Raw genomic sequence first — 20,093 nt, forward strand, 5'->3', positions numbered from 1 at the left:
TTTCTGTCCCAGGAGGCAGGGCCCGCACCCAGTTGGTGCTCAATGTCAGCATAATGAACCAGCCCAACTTCAGAGACAGGGTCTCGGAGCATGCCTAGGGTCCACTCCAGGACCCAAATAAAACCTGATCACACATAGGTCTCCAAGCACAGAGGAGGATGATCGTGTTTCCCACTTGTGGCAGTGGCTTGTTTTTCACCATTAAGCATTTCATCCATTAAATCAACATGACAATTAAATGCTTACCACGTGCCAAGGACTGCGCTAGGGTAGGAGGATTCCGAAATAAATACTGCTTGGTCTAACAAACGTAGAGAAGGGGAATAGCGGAGCAAGAGGGGACATTTAAAAATAAAAAAATAACATCGGGCTCCCCCAGCCTGGCAGCTCTGAAAGCCGACTCAGACCTCCTCATCATGGCCGACCCATCGGCCAGGTGCCGGCCTTCCCAACATGGCGGCCTCGGCCGACCTGCCCATCATGGCGCGGGGCCCCGCCCGCTCCGCCGCGGCCGCCGAAGGGAGCAGTTCCGGGTGCGGTGCGCGCCGGGGGCGGGCGGGGGGCGGTGTCCTGGCCATGGCCGGCCTGTCGGACCTGGAGCTGCGGCGGGAGCTGCAGGCCCTGGGCTTCCAGCCAGGACCCATCACCGACACCACTCGGGATGTCTACCGTAACAAGCTGCGCCGCCTGCGGGGCGAGGCCCGGGCGCGGAGCGAGGAGCGGCTGCGGGAGGAGGCCCGAGCGCGGGGCGAGGAGCGGCTGCGGGAAGAGGCCCGGCTGCGCGAGGGGGTCCGGCTACGCGAGGAGGCGCCGCTCCGCGCTGGACCCGCGGCGGGCTCTCTGCGGACGGAGCCCTGGCTCCCTCAGCCGGCCTCGGGATCGGCCTGCGCGACCTCAGGGGCCTACGGCGACCTCGGGGCCTCCGCGGCTTCCTGGGTAGGGAGCCGCGGCCTCGCCTATTCCGCCCGCCTTACGCCGCTCAGGCGCCGCGCCTCGGTGCGGGGCAGCTCTGAGGAGGACGAGGACGCCCGGACGGTCGACCGGGCGGCGCAGGGCCAGGGTCTCGCTGCCCGCCGCTGGTGGGCCGCGTCCCCTGCCCCGACGAGGCCACCCTCCTCCCTCCTCGGCCCTGACCCGCGCCCGGGTCTGCGGGTTACGCGAGCGGGCCCTGCTGGCGCGGCGCGGGCGCGGGCGCGGCCCGAGGTGGGGCGGCGGCTGGAGCGCTGCCTGTCGCGGCTCCTGCTCTGGGCCAGTGTGGGGCTGCTGTTCGTCTTCCTGGGCATCCTCTGGGTGAAGATGGGCAAGCCCTCGGCGCCACAGGAGGCAGAGGACAACAGTACGTCCCGGGCTGGCGCTGGGGAGGGTCCTGGGGGCGCGTGTGTCCGCCGGGACGACCTCCTGTTCTTCTCAGCGCCAGGCCTCACGCTCCTGGCCTTGTCAGCTGCCTCTGTCTTCTCCCCTCCAGACCTTCACTTTCCTTTTTCCAGCTGTGAAAAGTGAGCGCCAGGGCTCTTACATCTGCACTAAGTTTTGCCTTTACTTTCTCCTGTTCTCTTTTTCTGCCCTAGTCCTCCCTTCTACTGTCGCCCTTTCACCACAAGCTGGGAGCCGTCTTCATCTGCAGTCACTTTTCCCCCAACCTCTGGTTTTCTCTCTGGAGAGAAAGCCACACCTCCCTCTAACAAACAGGTCCACCCCTCCCTTTTCAGTTCTTCCTTTTTGATCTTTTCCTAACACACTAGGGCCCACAGTGTGGATCTAGTGGGGTCCAAGCTTTGCAGCCAAAAAGGCCACACTCCACTTCTTTGGATCACAGGGCCCTACTTTGTCAAAAGATTATACTAGCCCTGCCTGTGAGACAAGTGTTTAAGAACATTTTGAAGAGTTGAAAAGATACCAACAGGAGGTGTTTATCATTGCTTATAGCATCCTCATGGAGTGTAAGAGAAGGTCTGTGATTCAAGGATGCTCTTGGCCATCCTTCTGTCCACACATAGTTACATGATTAAACATACCAGTGAGAAGCTTGCAGGATACAGTATGTACGTCTCCTGGATACAATATGTGTCCTGACAATTTGTGTGTTTTCTAAAAAGGAAGTTTGCCTCTCCAGTAACTTTGGGCTCTAGTCTAACCGAAAGTAACATAGAGATCATTTCAGTATACATTTAGGTATAAAGTGACACTGTAGTTGACCAGCTTTTACTGTTGTTTGCAAAGCATGAATATAATTAATGCTGTTCCCAGACTTGAGCCAAGGCCACATGTTTCCATGCCTAACAGGAACAACCAAAATACAGAAAAAGCTAAATTATGTTTTAGCTATTGTGGCAGATGAATATTTGGGTGTGTACAAGTCTGTAAGGATGGGGATCATAGACTTGTACAGACACCCAGATAATGTCTCCACTGTGAGAGCATTTAATCAACTATGTGAATAATTTGTAGACCTACTAGAGAAATTCAGACCTAAGAGTGTCATGGCACTGTAGGTACTGTCAAATAGTACTACATTCAAACTCAGTGCTGAAATACTTTAAGACACAGTTCTAGGATATACACTGGGAGTTACATAGAGTTCCCTTCCCATGATGATATCCTTCCTGTTTAATATATCACTTTCTATAGTTTATAAAACTTGTATGTGTTCTCTTGTTTGAGCCAGTTTATAAAACTTGTATATGTTCTCTTGTTTGAGCCTAACTTCCTGAGTTAAGCAGGGATGGCCCATTTGATCCCATTTCACAGATGAGAAAACAATGGTGTTTGAGTTGCACAAGAACCTTTGGCTGATCATTTTTCAGCTGGGATAAGGACCCAGTTATCTTAATTCCTAATCCAGGATTTAGAAATCCTTACATTTTACTATCTGCATTTTTCAAGTACTTATTTAAATGACACCTTTCTGATCCCCACCCTTGGGCTGGTAATGTTTTATTCCCCCTGAATTTTGAGAGTGGTCTCTATTCTTTTCCTCAACCTGCACTTTTAATTTCCTCTGTGTTTTTTTTCTTGATCTCAGTGAAATTATTGCCAGTGGACTGTGACAGAAAAACAGATGAGGTGAGTTTGAGTTTCTCTGGCTTTTATTATTCCTTCTGAGGATATTAGCCTCCATCAGGAGGTAAACTTCCCCAGAAAAACAACAGGATTATTTTCAGGGGGTGCTTCCTGTAGTGTACCAGAATCACATTGTGTTCTATGATGTTTGTATCAGATTTAATTGTGGCAGTGAAGGAGTACTTGAAATGTGGACAATAAGCTCCCCAGATCCAACCCCTGGGCTTGTTGTGGAAGCTCTCCCATCAGTTGTAGCATCAGGGACTTTGATCTTCTGCCTAAAGCCAATCTAGGGGCATGCAGTAGGTTGTGCAGAAGGACCTCTCAAGCTCCCTTGCATTGGAAGGACTGAAGATTTTTAAGCATCAGGAGGCCAGGTTCTGAATTCCACATTCTCTTTGGTGGTATATCTGTGGCTCTGAAAATAGTGTTCTGATTTGAAATAGCATAGGAGTTTGTTTGAAACACATCTTAAGTGGAATTAGCTCTCTTAGTCTGTGTTTATACTTGTTTTGTGAAGCTCTGACATTCCCTACAAATAATACTTGGGGAAGGCAAGCAGTCCTATCCATTCATGAATCATGAAAATAGCATTAGCTGGTACTGGTGATAGTCTGGAGAAGATACGAGGCAGTAAATTTTCAGGTCATAAATCCTACCAGGAGAAGTCTTGTGCTGCCAGAGGGCATGACTTAGTAGTCTAATTATTAAGTGTGCCATCCCAGGCCTCCTGAACCCTTAGTTAACATCCCCAGTAGCCCGGAGGCCAGGGAAGAAATGATGCATGGTCAACCAGACACCCCTGCATTGACTCTTACTGAAGGCTCATGAAGGGGCATCCTGGTGCAGATAACTGGTTTTATTTCTCATTGGTTTTTGGTGTATCATGGTTGCAGGTGTTTTATTACATTCATTTATTGCATTCACCCACCAGACATCTTTCCTTCCCAATTGTTTTGTGAAAACAGGTCCATAATAAGTCTAATCTGCCTTCTATCATAAAAACATTCGTTGATGATTAGAGGAAGTAGCCCCAAAACACAAGCAACCAGAGGGGAAACTAAAATTTCAAAGACTAAAAACAAAAACAGGGAAAAGTAAATTTCTGTAAGACTTCTCAGGTGCTGTTAGTTTTGTCTTTTAATTAGAAAAGGGTTCCCTGGTTTCTATTCCTTGGTTCTTCACATCTTTAAATGTATCACAGTGAGTCATGCATTTGCTCCCTGGCACTCAGAACCAGACACACTCACACCCCACTTTAGTGAGCCCAGATAGGTACCCTCGATGTCCTCAGTAAAGATGTGCCCACTGAGCAGACAGTGTCCAGCATCTGCCAGGAAGATCTTTGATACTTGTAATCATTCAAGCCTGCATCAGCACACTGAAAAAGCAGGGTCTTTATGCAGGTTTTGTTAAGCTGAGATTTCATGGTGTATCATTGATCTTTATGGAGGATGGACACAGAGTTCACAGGTTGGGACATGCTTCTTGGCTTTGGTGAGGCTTTGCTGAAAGTCTCACTTTTTGTGTAGCTCCGGGTCACTGAGAACATGGGCAGGCCTTTGAGTTTCAGATATGTGTTCTTTCCCTTTCAGCCATTGAACACTGTGACACTTGTGTTTTTCTTTCTGCCTTTGTGCTGCCGAAAATGCGGGGACAGGTTGGGAGTGGGTGTATTGTCTTAATCAGGCCATCTCCTTATCTGGTACCTTCTGTCCTCCTGTTTCCTTTAGGTGGCACGAGCCTATGCTGAGTGCTTTGTGTGTGAGTTCATACTGAAGCCTCACCACAGTCCTTATTCAGATGAAGGCTCTGAGGTTGTACCTAAAGGAGGAGACAAAAGGGCAGCCACTACGTGTTGTCCTGTCCTCTCCAAGCCTGGGATGCAGCCGCTTAGTTACTATGTCTGCTTTCTGCTCTATCTCCACTTTTACAGTGTCCTTCTCTGACAGATGGCCTGGATCTATCAACTTGTGCCCTAGGCCCAGCACTTTGCAGAATTTCTATTTTTTAGAAGTATGAGATGTTTCTTGCTGTGTAGTACTTGACAATATGGCTGGAGAGGTAAAAATAGATAGGCTTCCCCACTCTTCTTTGCTGACCAGTTGTCCTGTGCTTTTTCAGTTCTGTCAGGCCAAGCAGAAGGCGGCCTTGCTGGAGCTGCTGCATGAACTGTACAACTTCCTGGCCATCCAAGCAGGTGAGTAGGTTGTAGAAGTCCTGAGATTCCTCTTGAGTGAGATGTGGGCTGCTGGCCTGATCAGTCAGGCTGATTAGTTAGGCCCCGGTGGCCGGCAGGCACCTGAGATGTTCCATGGTTGTCTCCCTGAAACTATATTCAAAAGCCAAACCTTGGGGCGGCACCTGTGGCTCAAAGGAGAGGGCGTCAACCCCATATACCGGAGGTGGCGGGTTCAAACCTGGCTCCGGCCAAAAACTGCAAAAAAAAAAAAGCTGAACCTTGCCTTCCCACCTCCCCATTCAGATGCCTTTGATAAGCCTTGTGTTTTAAGTAAAACACTTTTGGTTCTTGTTCCTGTTTAAAGGCTCCAGGGTCCTGCCATGTACTTGGACATTTCCACAGATAATCTTTCTTCTCAGGAATGCCCATTACCTAATGCTTTGGGGTTTGTGTTAGCACTGGAAGGGGCCAGGCCCCAGGTCTTGTCAGAGTCTGTGTGAATTTCCCTGAATCAGATGGGCCTCCAGACTGGGAGAGGTATCTCACCTGTATAGGAAGTAGGCGGTCTGCGGGGTATGCCCTGGTGTCATATCTGTTGATCTCCCTGTCTGGCTGTAGGCCCTCATTCTGGGATTCTCAGCAACCCCACAAAATGCCCTCTGAAAACTCATGCAGAAAGGTCTCTTATTTCGTGTGGTGAACTTGTTTTTTGAGGCCAGAGAGGTCACCTTCGTTATTGTGTTCTCACCCCTGGTATCTAGCAGACTCTCAAAATCACTTGCTCTGAACATAGAATGTCTAGGGCTTATGCCTTGTGTTAAATAGACTTGGCACAAGTACCACACAGAGTAAGTAGTTGGTTCAGTCTTAAGAGATGATCAAGAGGTGCCCCTCACCTAGGAGGTCAGAGGACAGGCCTTAGGCTTGTGAAGTTGGCCCTTGTGTAAGGTTTCGCTGGGAAGTGAAGGTTGAATGGGCTTGTACAGGGTCCTCAGGGTCAATCTCATAGGTATCAGCTCTCCTGCCTCCTCCCTTTTAAAGATGGGAGATTGGAGATGTGCAGGGAGTTATCTGCAAGCACTCAGAGGAAAGCAGAAGTTGGCCCCTGCTTACAGTGTCACATCATCATGGGAATGCCTCTGAATGGCCCAGGTGTTTGGGATGTAAATTCTGGATGTTCCAAACCTTTGCATCTCACTTGAGGTCCTAGGACCAATAGCATCAGCATCACCTGGGAGCTTATTAGAAATGTAGACTCTCAGGTCCCATCCCAGACCCACTGAATTACAGTTTGTATTTTAACAAGATCGTCAGGGGATTTATGTGTGCCCTAAAGTTGAGAAGCTTTGCTCTAAACTAGGTCCTATAGATATTTCTCCTCCATGCCACCTTCCATATGTGGTCCTGACTTATGCCATCAAGGGCTTTGGCACCTGTTGCCCTCTGACATGCCTGATAGAGGTAACCCTAAAGGTATAAGTCTCACTGAGACAGGAGTTTGAGCTTTCTGCAAGGACATGCTCCCTCACCCCCACCTCCTGTTCTATATCAGCTATGGGCTGGGTACTATGTGAAGTGACTCTGCTTGGGGTCCATTAGAAGAGATAGGTCACCTTTATCCCTCAACACTGGGTGATGTAAGATACAGTTAAGCAAGAACCAAGAGGTGAGAAGCTCTGGGAGGTCTAATGCCTGGAGCAGTCTGGGAAGTAGCATCTGTGGCAGGCCAAGAAGCCTGGGTAGGATTGGTTATGGGGGGCGGGGTGGTAAGCTGAAGAGGCAGGAAATTACAGGTCAAGGATGGGAAGCAGCAGCTTCCTCTCAAAGGAAACAAAGAGGGAATGAAGTTTAGAGATGTTGGTTGGGCTCTGCTGTGGACAGCTGTGGTGTTGAGCTACCAGAGCTTGATCCAGTAAGCAGTGAAGGTCAGGGAGACTTTGAGCAGGGGAGTAATGTGCTGAGAGCTAGGTGCCAGGAAAGCAAATGCAGCAGTAGCTTGAGTGGTACAGTGTCATTTAAGCAAAATGATTGTAAAGCTTTATTGACAAAACAAGTGGATTGGAAAGGAGATGGGAAGAATCCAATCAGGAAGCCATTGAGGTGGTCCAGGCAGGCCTCACTAGGGCAGTGATAGTTCAGGTAGGGCAGGAGGATACTAACAGCCAACGTGGTCTTGAGGAACCCAAAGGGTCAAGATCTACTTTGAAGGAAGAGGATTTGGCTGTGTTGAGGTAGGAGGACAGGCTTCAGTTCAGTCTTAAAAATTTTTAGCACTACCTTCAGCTACTCCTCCCCCCTCCTCCCCAGCACACATACACACGGAGAGTAGCCATCTAAAGGCCCCCAGACTGTACTAAGTCAAGAGCAGTCAGGCCATGGGTGAATGTTAGGGATGTTTTGCTTGCCTAGCCCTGTACTTTCCCTGCTCTCAGGAGTCTAGTTGACCCATAGGAAATAGCATATGGCTGCTAAAGCATAGAATGTGATGAAGAGTTACCAGGTACCAAGTTGAGCAATTTCACCAAACTAGGGGCCCTCATGGGCTGGAGGCTTCCCAGAGGAGGTGCCCCTTGGGCTAGACCTCCAGGGCTGGCAAGACTAAGGGAGAGGCTCCTAGCTCCATCCCATGGGTTGCTGAGAGGGAGCTTTCCCTTGACATGCCATGCTAAGGCCCCCTGCACAAAATGGCCTCAATGGGGCCATTTTGAACATCTCTTCTTAGGACCCCTCAAAACAACGGGTCTAGCATTGCAGGTCGCCTACCTATGTTGAGTCACAGTCCCTGTGGTGCCCACAGCCTCCCTGCCTTTCTTTTTTCCCAGGCTATGTTTATTTATAGTGCCATTCCAGTATCTTCCAAAGCTATCTGTCTGATCCTTTTAGGGATCAATTGCCAACAGACCTTGGTATTGGGCAGCTTTTTAGTCATTTAATGCAAATCGCCACACTGCTTTGCAGGTCAGGTTTTAATGATCTGGAATTGATCCAAGCTAAGTGGCTTTTGATCTTGCTGCAGAGTGAAGATGCCCCACAGAAGCCAGCGAGCTGCCGGGCCACATCTCCTTATTAGAGCTGATGGCTTGGTTCTTCCTGCATTTTTAGTCTGTTTCAGAAAGATTTTTTTTTTTTTTACCTCTTTTTCATGTTTGAATGTGTGTTCTTTTCTTCTAGGTAATTTCGAGTGTGGAAATCCAGAAAAGCTAAAAAGTAAATGCATTCCTGTCATGGAGGCCCAGGAATACATAGCAGTAAGTAGGCCTTGGGTAGGCCTTGGTGCTTATCCATTCCCAGGAGGGCATGCTGCTTTCATATTGATCTTTCAAGCCTTATGGTTTTTTTTCCCTTTATGTTTTGTGTTTGCTTTATGGCTCCGCCTCCCCACCACTACCACCATTTTTTTTAACTTAGTGGAGTGTTAGGCAGCCATGGTGGTGACTATGCCCAGAGTCAGGCCTGGTATATGGGACAAGTGGGGCTTGCTCTTAACCAGCTCATCAGTCACTGCAGGCTGCCCCTTCTTTAACGTGCCTCTTACTGGCTCCTTCTTTGGTTTACTTTCCTCTCTTTAGCTTTCAGGGTTCACATTTACTGTCCATTCTTTCCCTTTGTGATTACCATTCAGACTACTTAGGGTCCATTTGATATTTTGTGTGGACTCAAAATTAGGGTCCATTTGATATTTTGTGTGGACTCAAAATGGTAGAATTATGGAGCTTTGGAGTTGGCAAGAACCTCAGGGGTCATTTAGTTTAATTTTCATTTCACAGATGAAGAAACTGAGGCCTAAAGGGGGTCACAGACTTACTTGAGGCCACATAGTTGAGACAGGTGGCTAGGCCTCCCATCTCCAACCCCAGTGCTCTATTTCATTTTGCTCCAAGATTAGCTGCCAGCTTTCTGGCCTAAAGCTTCAGTCCTCAAGGAAATTATATTCTTTTGGCTGCCCCAGACCTGCATTGTTTTCCTGTGTGTGCTTCTGTATTACCTCCTCCAGTTACAGCCTCTTCCCTGGCTTTCCTCAACCCCAGATTTCCTTCCTGCCAGTTTGCTGTGCATTTAGTGGAATGGAGCTATGGGGATGTGGAGGGCATGGGAGAGGGCCTCCTTAATCCAGCAGCAGAATAATGTTGTTCCGGTTGCTCTGCTCAGATGCAGAACTAATCTTCTCCTGCGCCCTCCCACAGAATGTGACCAGCAGTTCCTCTGCCAAGTTTGAAGCTGCTCTGACCTGGATACTGAGCAGTAACAAGGATGTGGGCATCTGGTGAGTGTGGGCAAGGCAGCACAAGAGGGCAGCACAGCATGGGCCCTTGCAGCCACTGTCCTTGCATGTCAGCTGACTGGTGCTCTGACAGAGGTATCTCAGGCCCGGTCTCCCAGCTGATTTGTGTGAGCTAGGTTTGAAGCTGGGCCACAGCAGGAAGACGCATTTGGAATGTGGTAAAAGGACGAGTTTCAAGATGAGATACAAAATCCAGGTATTAGGATGATCGCCCAGTGTTCCAGCTAAATCTTGTTTCAAGCAACTCAGTCCTTAACCTTTCTAATTCACTGACTTCAGATGGTTTGCTGGAGAAGGCATTTTTCTGTATTTCCTCTCCTCCAGTGTTAGTTTTCATTTGTAGAAGAAATGATTTTATATGTTGGTTTAACTCAGTATATAAATTGCATAAAGAAATACTGAACTTGATTCTGACCAGGCATTTTCTGCCTCATTTTTATCACTGGTGAGCACTGTTAGCAGAGATAGCTATAGCCCTTTCATAAGGCTAAAATGCCCAATCTAGCTGTTCAGCCCATACCCTGACAGCCAGAGAGCCCCAAGAGTCCTGTCCCCTGCCACCAAGAGCAGGCATCACACAGCCCTTCCCCATTTCTCAGTGTTTGTCAGGATCTCTGTTTAGGTTACAGCTCTTGATATTAAAACACACTCTAGGGTTTTGTTCTCCTCCTCTCTAATCCACCCAAATTACTAATTCCATCAGCAGTGCATCCAGCAGAAGCCCCTCGGGCAGCACAACCTAAAGCTTGATAGCTGGATGCATAGCACAGTTAAAATTCGTTGGCTTAAAAAAAAGCTGCCTGAGTGGCTGAGTGATTTTCCTGTGTTAGAAGGGGCAGGGGAGAATACGGATTTCATCTTCAGCAGCGTTCACTGAAGCTGCTAACACAAAAGAAGGATGACACCCACCTTTTCATATTGGGGAATACTGCCTAGGGAGTGACTGAGCCACCCAGATGGCCAGTGCTAAAGTGGGTCATGAGAAATGGGGACACTTTGGATGCCAGCCATTCAGCATGCTGCTCCCAGTACATGATACTTTTGCCCTGGGTCACCTAGCTGGAAGAAGGTTTAGGCATTAGTGTCCCCACAGGCCCTAACATCGCCTCATTGGGGAGACCAGGGTGGAGGTATATGGCAGGGGTCTGGCTTCGGAGAGCCTGGTGGTTTTCATTCCCCATGAACCTTACGGATGTCCTGTGATCTTTACACTTAAACAGCTTATGTGCCTCCTCGTCACGGAGGAAAAGCACAACCTCCTGGATTCTGTCTTTCAGTTCTTGCCACGCAATTGCAAAGCTAGTGATTCAGTAAACATTTCCATTTCTCTATGCTGGGAGGTGGGATCCAATTTACAGTTTAATCTTCTCCACGCTGAGAGAGGCTGTCAAAGACCTGACAGAGGGGGACGTCACTTTAACGGTAGGAGTTCAAGCCTGCTGCCTTCTTCAGAGCTTTATTCTTTCTAAGTAACCAACATGGGACATTTCTGGAAAGAGCACAACCAGGATAGAATAGGATACCAAGCCTATTCTATAAGCAAGTAGCAGACGAGACCTCTCCTTCCTTCACCGCCTCCTATTTGAAATGGGCTTTATACTGTAGCTCCTTCGGGCTTTTGAATGTGTTTAGAGTCCTGTGTCCTGTTTCAGGTTGAAGGGGGAAGACCAGTCTGAATTGGTGACGACTGTGGACAAGGTGGTCTGCCTGGAATCTGCCCGCCCCCGTATGGGTGTTGGCTGCCGACTAAGCCGTGCCCTGCTCACTGCTGTCACCAACGTGCTCATCTTCTTCTGGTGTAAGTCCTTAGCCACCTTCCCTCCCCTTCCATGCAGTTAGGTGCACTCCCAGGCATGAGTGATGAGCTATAGAAATTCCAGACCTGGAGGGATCATTTCTGTCTAGTGAACCTAAGGTCTGTCTAATAAAACAGAGGAGATGAACAAGTCAGCCTCTGCCTAGGTTGTCTTTACCTTTGGAGATTGGTAGCAGAAGTGTGAGGATAACTAGAAAATGTCCTTGAATCAAGGAAGGGGACTGAGTGGGACGGTCTGGGCAAGAGCCAGGCATCACCCCTTTGGGCAACTCCGCAAGGATCCCAGTACGTAGACTGCCTCAGATCAGGAGGCACAGTGGGGGCTTGGTCTAATTTTACTTCCTGAAAAATATAAACATCTGGAGAGTTACAGATACCTGATGAAAGCAGGAGGACCTAGGGTGCTGGGCTGAAAAAGAAAGCACAGGTCTTATCTCCTGACATCAGGGGCCGCCTTTGAGCAGAGACCTCAGGGTGTCTCTGAAAGGGAAAGGCCAACTCACAGAAACCGATGACTCTCCAGAGATAGTGCAAGCTACAAATCACAGACCATCCCCATATGCACACAGCTCCCTCCCCCATGCCATCAGGCATAGAAATCATTATCGGCAGCAGCATCTCAGAATACAAAAGGCTCCTGGCATGTATATATGTATGAAACACTGCATTCTGGCTCACAAGGGAGGAGATGAAAGCCCCAGAATGAGGTTGGGAGGAGCTGAGATCTGGACAGCTGGAGTTGCCTCTGTAGTGACAGCCGGTGGGAGGAGGATGATCACTTAATAGCCTGTCCTCCCTTTGCCTGTCTGTGTTCTCTGTTTCCTTCATGCTAGCCCTGTGCCTGACACACACTAGGCACTCAGAGCACGCTGGCAGATCCCCCACATCATCCAGCACAGCATCTTGCCTATAGTGAGACCCACCAAGTGTCTGAGCTGCCAAAGGAGATGTGAGGGGTTAATGATGTTTTGTTCCCTCACAGGCCTGGCTTTTTTGTGGGGGCTCCTGATTCTCCTGAGATATCGGTGGCGGAAGTTAGAGGAGGAGGAACAAGCCATGTATGAGATGGTGAAGAAGATTATAGGTGCGTGGCCCCCTTACAAAAGGCTGCCTAACAGCTGCCAGGTCCTCGCCCTAAACAGTATGCTCTCTCCTGCAGATGTGGTCCAGGACCATTATGTGGACTGGGAGCAGGACATGGAGCGCTACCCATACGTGGGCATCCTGCATGTACGCGACACCCTGATCCCACCACAGAGCCGGTGCGTCCTCCCTGGTTGGGGTTGCTGGGGGTGGAGTGAGATGAGGTGTGACCCCACTGACCTCAAGCTCCACAGAAGGAAGCCCAGAGCCTCCTGATAGTTATCAATAGAGAGCAGCTCAGCCTCCAAGGTCACACCTCCTACACATCTTAGGGCAGAATGAGCTAGACACGATCCTTCTCCTTTGTACAGATAATGCTGTTAGTGGCGATACCAATTGGGATGCTTTAGGTTGCAAATTATAGAATTCTCTTCCCTCAGTAGCTTGAGCAGTGAAGGATCTATTGTGTTTCCATAAGTAGAAGTCCAAAGTAGTGTGAGCTCCAGGCACAGAACTGTCAGATCTCTGGTTCCATTTTTTTCTGATTCTCATGGTCATAAGACAGTGGCCAACAGCAGCTACAGCAATGTCTGCCTTGTCACAGCAAGTAGGGGAAAAGTGGGCTTCATGTTGCTCTTACAAGCAAAAGAAAATACTCCTGGTAGCCTCCAGTGACACTCTCCTTGAGGCTCCATTGGCCAGAGTTGGTTATTTGTCTATTTGTGAATCAATCACTGTCAAGGAGGAAGAGATTTTTAAACTACAGTCTAATAGTCTAGTTCCTGCACATATATGCATATCCTCCCGCATGTGCATGAAATTAAAAGTAAAGTTACACAATGGTGAATGGGGTCAGCTTCCAAGGCACAGGGCATCATGGGAAGTGGTGGCTAGGCCATCATCATGCACAGCTGCAAGGGCACCTTGCACACAGTCTCTGATTTCTGGAGTTGGGGCCACATCCCAATAAAACTGGGATGAGGTGGGGAGGAGGGCAGAGTCCCAGGAGGCAGCCAGCAGGGCCCACCATGGTGTTGGCTCAAATTGTGGTCTCGCCACAGCAGACTTCACTGTGGTGTCTGGCTCATGCTGTTACGTGCAGATAATGCTAAGAGCTCACACTTGCTGAGTGCTTGCTGGGAACTGGGCACTGCTCTGAGATATCCATGGGTGTAGATTCACTCAATCCTCACTGTGGCCCTCATTTTACAGATGAGGAAACTGGGGCAGACAGAGATTGAGGAGCATGCTTAGACTTTTGTGGTTGGTGGCATTTCTGTGCTTCTACCAGGCTCTACTGCCAACATCACCCCTTTCTATGCAACCCAAGAGGAATCAGAAGAGGTAGAGCATTTAAGGGTCTATTTTAGGCTTGGCACCTGGGGCTCAAGTGGCTAGGGCACCAGCCAGATACACCTGAGCTGGCAGGTTTGAATCCAGCCCAGGCCTGCCAAACAACAATGACAACTACAACCAAAAAAAATAGCCGGGTGTTGTGGCAGGCACCTGTAGTCCCAGCTACTTGGGAGGTGGAGGCAGAAGAATCGCTTGAGCCCAGGAGTTGGAGGTTGCTGTGAGCTGTGATGCCACGGCACTCTACCCAGGGCGACAGCTTGAGGTTCTATCTCGAAGAAAAAAAAAAAAGGGGGGGAGGTCTATTTTAAACAGAAAGATGCTTGGTAACTTTCATGCCCATCCCACCCCCACCCACCCTCTGGAAAAGTGGCAGGCAGGAAGCTTAGAGAGAGCAGACTGACAGCAGTGTGGGGCTTTTGCTGGTCCCTGGCACAAGGCAGTCACATGGCCCTCCTGGCCCTGGAAGGAGTTACTGTGTAACCTGAGCAACTCAATTAACCTTTCTGAACAACAGTTTCCTCAGTCTAAATTCAGGCAGCAACTGCTCTGCAGAGAGCTGTGGTGAAAAGAGGCTATCATTCGTTCATTCAGCAAAGCTTTATTGAGTACCCACTCCAGGCCAGATATTGTGCAGGGCACAAGGAGACAGCAGGGAGTAGAAGCAGAAATCCGGCAGGGTGCCCATAGCTCAGTGGTTAGGGTGCCAGCCACATGTTCTGGGGCTGGTGGGTTGGAACCCAGCCGGGGCCTGCTAAAAAAAAAAAAAAAAAAAAAAATACTACAGGTGTGGCAGGCACCTGTAGTCCAAGCTACTAGGGAGGCTAAGGCAAGAGAATCACTTGAGCCCAGGATTTGGAAGTCAGTGTGAGCTATGACGCCACGCACTCTACCAAGGGTGACAAAATAAGACTCTGTCTCAATTAAAAAAAAAAGCAGAAATCCCTGCCCAGCTAGACCATTTGTTCTTGGGGAGTAGGGGGTGACAAATGACAAGATGCATAAGCAAAATATGTGACATCAGGTGGTTAAGTAAGGAGTGCTAAAGGAAGGGGACAGGGTGTTGGGAAGGTTTCTTGGAGCACCTAGAGGCACTCAGCATCTGAGGGTAGCCATTCTAGCTGGGCTTAAATTATGTCTAATACACATATTAGAATATGAGGTGGCATTGAAGCTTGCCTGTGACCAGAGTCACCACCCCTGACCTCTTCTGCATTAGCAAAAACATCCAGAGCTGTGACCACTTAGGTGACCGCCCTGCAGCATCTGAGCCTGTCATAAATCTATCTCTTGACTCACTGGCCAAGGCATCCAGTCAGTCTAGGCCAAGCTCTCAACATATAGGGAGACATTGGCTAGATCATCAGGTCTGCCCAGTAGATGAGGGCCTGCTTTTGAACGATCAAAGGAGATTTGAAGAGCTTATTCAATGAGAAAAGCAGGGAAGCCGATTGGAGCAGCTGGCCCCAGTCTGGCTCACTCATCCGGGGGCTAGGATGAGGCTCTGCCGAGTCCATGCTCCCCAGGGAACCAGCACAGGTATGGGTATCCTCCGAGCTCAGTCTCCAGGGAGCATGTGGCCTTAGCCAGACCAGCCACTGGGGGCTGCTGAATAGGCTGTAGGGTTTGGTTGGTGGCAGGGCCCGACAGAGAAAAAAGCCCTTACGCTTCCACCCTGCTTTCTGACTCACTGGCCACCTCTGTTTGTTTCCCAGATGCTTCTTCTCCCATACTCTCATGTTCATGCTTTCTCCACACGTGGCATCATGGGAGGTGGTCTGCAGTGTAGAGAAAAGGCTGAGTCTCTGACCAAGCTCATCAAAGGGAAAAGTTCAACATCCTCCCAACAGCCTTGGAACCTTCCTGTATAGTCTGAATGGGGGGAAGAAGAGTGGGGAGGGGATTGTCTAAGGTGGGGTGCAAGGCCCCAGGGACCCAGTAGAGCAGGGACTCTGGCCACTGGAAGAGCCCTCCCTGGGGGCTCTGGCTCCCTACTTCTTGGCCTCTCTGGTCTGCCGCTTAGCCCATCTCCATCCTGGGAGGCTCTGTGGAGTTTGGACTCAGCCCGGTGGCCTCTCCTCAGTCAGCCTCCATGGGGCATTGAGATGCAGTCACATAGCTAATGGGACCGGCCCAGCATAGCCCTTCACAGGAGACCTGGAGGTGCTCCAGACACCTCAACCCCTTTTAGCTCCCTTTAATTAAATGCTTTTAGAGCAGAGTAGGTTAAGGAATCATTTCTCCGTGGCCCAAGACATTATTCTCCTCTGTGGTTGTCACTTAGTATGTTACAGCTTTTCTTCCCCTACGTAAATTCCATACTGGAGTCTGGACATTTGTCACCTTTGTAGAAGGGAGTCCACAAGCCAGCTCACCTCTCAGTAGTGCCAGGCAGAGCTGTTGAGGGTGCAACTTAGCTGCTAAGCCCCATCCTTCTCATTGCAGGAGGCGCATGAAGCGGGTCTGGGACCGAGCTGTGGAGTTCCTGGCCTCCAATGAATCTCGGATACAGACAGAGTCCCACCGTGTGGCTGGAGAAGATATGCTGGTGTGGAGATGGACTAAGCCCTCTTCCTTCTCTGATTCAGAGCGATAAGCCCCAGGCAGGCACCTGTTTCCAGTCAGCCTGTCCCAGAGGTCCACTCCAGGGACATGAGAGGGTCACCAGACCTACTGGTGCTGAATTCACACTTGCCTTGACTTTTCATCCTCCTCCTGACACAATTCCAAAGGTTTCTCTCTGTAAGACTCTTTAGAGGGACTCAGCTAGTTAGGAAAATGTAGGCTTCCTTGGAAGGTGGAGGGGAGAAGCCAGGGGTAAGGGCCAATCCTCTGCCCCCTTTTGCTGAAAGAAAAGGGGAGAAGGGTTTGTTTTCATGAATAGAAAAAAGCAGCAGCTGTCAGACCTAGCAGAGCAAGCGAGAGGGTGAGTGAGCTGGGGCTTGGCCACTTCAGGGTATCCGCTTGGCCTGGGAGGTGGGGCAGGGAATGCGGGTTGGGGTGGTGGGGGATGGGCAGCAGCTTGGTCCATGTGCCTTCAGGGGGTGTTACCTGGGAGCTCAAGGGGTGGGCCTGTCCTCTGGCTGGATGGGCTCTTTACCCTGAAGGGGAAAGATGCTAGAAATTAGAACACGTAACTGTAGGGGAACTAACTGTGTAGAAATACCAGGCTCAGATATGGGCCCTCAGGTCAGGAGGAGTGAGCTGTTGGCATGGCTTCCTGGGAGGAAGAACACAGAGTAAGGATGGAGCTGAAAGCAGAGAGGAGGGTGGTGCTGCTGTGCAGCCGCCACCTACAGGGCCCTGCCCTGAGGCAGCCCCTAGGGTGGGCCTCTTCAGTGGTGCTTCTCGCAGAAGCTGCGACTTTAGATTGCTGCAACCACCACTTGCATGGGGCTGGGCTGCAAATGCCCATTCCAGAACTTTGGGGCTCCGGTGTCAGAGCTGAGGGCCTGGCACTTCCTGTGTGCGAAGATCACCTTGTATTACTGTGACCACAGCACCCCCACCCGGGGCTGTTGAACCAGAACTTCCTGCACAGCAGTTGTTTCTGTGTGGCCCGCTGCTGCAGCTCCGAGTGGGCGGGGCTAGGCGTGGTGAAACAGCCGCATGCTGCCCCCTGCCGGCCACACAGTGGTGGTCACGGGGAGTGGTGCCCGCACCGCAGACCCTGACTGAGCCCTCCCGCCAGCCCAGCCAGCCCTGCCGCAGGTGGCAGCGTCTAGGAATGCCCTGGCAGGGGGCCTTATTAAGTGTGAGAAGCCGCTGTGGCGAGTCTCAGCCCCATATGTCCTTATCTACAACAGGCAGGAGAGGAGGAGCAAACGGAGGAGATGCCACAGCTGCCTCCAGAAGACATTAGCCACCCCTCTCTGGTCTTATTGGTATTTTTTGTTTCCTTAATAAAGTTCCAGTCTCCCTCATTTGAGCAGTACTCTCATTTCTTCTGATATCTGCATGATCCACGGGCTGGAATCTGAGTGCTGCCCCGTGGTGAGGCTGTGTTCTCATAATCAGGCTCCAGCCAGAAGAAATAAGAAACACTGCAACAAGATTCAGTATCAGGGTTGAGACTGCTGGATAAATAAACTATTTATTAAAAATGGATGTTTCTTGTCCCTGGTTCTCTCCCTTCCCTCCTAAAGCAACATCTGAAGAGTGGCAGTGTGTGGAGTTCTAAAGCACTGGCTCTGAGAGGGAGAGGGCCCAGCAGGACGGGCTCTGTGGCTCCTCCCAGACCTGTGGCCTTCCTCTGGATCTCCACCCCAGTCCTCAGAGCCTCGGTTTCCACATTTGTGACACAGTGTGATGACCTTAGCCTACAGGGTGGCTGTGAGTGTTGTATTTTGCAAGGTGCCTGCATGGCCCTAATGGGTGGCTGGAAGTGGGAGGCAAGGGGAGAAGGCCCTTTTTCTTCAGTTTTATTTCTGCTTCCCTTCAAGGCCCCAGAGTTTCCCCTGGGGAGCTCAGTACCAGTCTCTGGAAGACGAGGAAGAAAGAGTAGAGTGAGGTTGGATGGGGCTTCCCAGCAACTTATAATGTCCCTTAAGAAAAGACTTGCTCTCTTCTCTAGGCCCCAACCACTGAACAGACCACTCGTCACCCACCTGGGTAGACTGACGGGCCCATGGGGTCCCCTGTCCACAGGCCCAGCAGGACTTGGCAGAGGTTTGCTGAGAATGCTTCAGGATGTTACTACTCCACCGGTGCTGGCTCTGCCTACAGGCCCGCGGCAAAAACATGCGGGGAAAGCTGCAGGCATTGAGGGCTGGTGCCAAGACCAGCCTGGGTCCCCTGGGGTTCATAGCCATTTGTGGCCACCTTTCCTTCCACACTGAACACCAACCTGTTTACTCCATCAACAGCTAGTCCACAAAGGACCCAGAAACCTAACTGGAGGAGGGAGGGATAAGCCCCTCTTTTCCTTTTCTGTTCTATAGTGAAATATTCTCCCTCTGCTATGTTCTGTTTTCAGCTGAGATGGAGCTGATGCAGGACTCTATTTCTGTGAAGCTGTTTGGAGAGCAGGAGAGAGATCAAAATAAACCAGATAACAAAAGGCCCCCGCCAGCCCAGCTCGTTCCTTTCTGGAACACAGAGTAGAGCGCCTGGGCACAAAGGCCCCAAGCCCTCAGCCTCACTCAGGCTGCAGACATTTTCCATTAGGCTTGGCAGCCTTCTTCAGCTTTGAAGGGCCAAGTCTCACTTTTAAGTAGCTCTTACTTCAAAAGGAACAACACGGGGTGGTGGAGCTGGTTGAGGAGAGAATCTGAGGTTTCCAACAAGGGGGTCTGAGTTATCTTCAGGCTGGACATGTTGCAAAGCTCCAATTGCTCTGCCCAAATCCTTTCTGAGCACTCCCCAGGCAGCAAATCTGTCTTTCCTCAGCGACAAATAGCCCTCCCGGGCCTCCATGGGCACCGCTAAAGAAGCTTCAGGGGGTGAAGAAGGGAGAAGCTGTACCCCACAAATCTCAGCCGTGGACATCAACCCATGATCTCCAGGCCACCTTCCGGAGTCTTAACTCAGAAAAAAGGTAAACACTGCCATTTGTCACTGACTTATCATAGAACTGCAGTAGCAGCTGTTCTCCTTAATTAATACACCATTGACTTTGAGCCTCAGAAAAAATATCCCTTTGTTGAGGCAGGTGCATGGACTGAAATCCATTATCTTGTCGGCCTCCCCGAAAGAGAAGGGACGGGGGACAGTTAGTTATACAATAAGTCACCCAACTGTTCCAAAACAGTCTTCCTTGGGCAGCCAGTCCAGTCTCTCCACCTCATCCCAGGGAAAGTGCTAGAGACAGGAGAGAATCTGGACAGAGTGTCTCATGATGTACCAAGGACAAGAAGGGCACAGCGACCAGTGGGGTGGCTGGACCCCTGATCCCCATGCCACCTGGTGTCCGCATGCCATCCCAGGGTAGCACTGCAGCAGGAGGGACAGAGGGATGGGCTCAGCCTCCTCAGGACAGCTCTGCCCTTTGGGGGCTGGGGACCTTGGGAGAATCACTTTACCCTGTACCCAGGGGCGTTACTAAATGATAAAAGTAGCCAACACACGAGAGCATTACGACTCATTTCTAGTGAACTGCAGCTCTAGGACTCCTCACAACAGCCCTGGCTCTGAGCTGTAGGTGCCACTGTCATCCCCTCTCTATGGGAGACAGGTAAGGAGAGGAGCCAGCATCAGAACCCAGAAAACCTGGATCCAGAGCCTGTCTCAGCCCTACCTGTTCACTTCCCCAAAGGAAGGAGGGGGAGCCGCTCTCAGAGTTGTACTGCCATGGGTTTGCCAGAATAAAACCACTTCAT

The 20,093-nt window shown here is 50.3% G+C and overlaps 1 protein-coding gene across 1 annotated transcript; it reads left to right on the plus strand.

Annotated features, from left to right (window-relative positions):
• Positions 1-422: 422 nt before the first annotated feature.
• On the plus strand, positions 423-17,883 carry LEMD2 (LEM domain nuclear envelope protein 2). The gene is made up of 9 exons (XM_053602649.1): positions 423-1,336; positions 3,023-3,063; positions 5,185-5,260; positions 8,414-8,490; positions 9,427-9,506; positions 11,177-11,322; positions 12,323-12,424; positions 12,500-12,602; positions 16,222-17,883. The coding sequence occupies exons 1-9, from the start codon at positions 454-456 to the stop codon at positions 16,370-16,372; spliced, it is 1,659 nt and encodes a 552-aa protein (XP_053458624.1). The 5' UTR covers positions 423-453; the 3' UTR covers positions 16,373-17,883.
• Positions 17,884-20,093: the final 2,210 nt, after the last annotated feature.

The sequence above is a fragment of the Nycticebus coucang genome, chromosome 9 (genome assembly GCF_027406575.1).
Source record: "Nycticebus coucang isolate mNycCou1 chromosome 9, mNycCou1.pri, whole genome shotgun sequence".
In the NCBI taxonomy this organism is placed as follows: Eukaryota; Metazoa; Chordata; class Mammalia; order Primates; family Lorisidae; genus Nycticebus; species Nycticebus coucang.

Coding starts and splice junctions, on each gene's coding strand:
- LEMD2 (XM_053602649.1), top strand. CDS start 454: ATGGCGGCCTCGGCCGACCTGCCCATCATGGCGCGGGGCCCCGCCCGC. Junction 1,337..3,022: donor ACAGGAGGCAGAGGACAACA/GTACGTCCCGGG, acceptor TCTTGATCTCAG/TGAAATTATTGCCAGTGGAC. Junction 12,603..16,221: donor CTGATCCCACCACAGAGCCG/GTGCGTCCTCCC, acceptor TTCTCATTGCAG/GAGGCGCATGAAGCGGGTCT.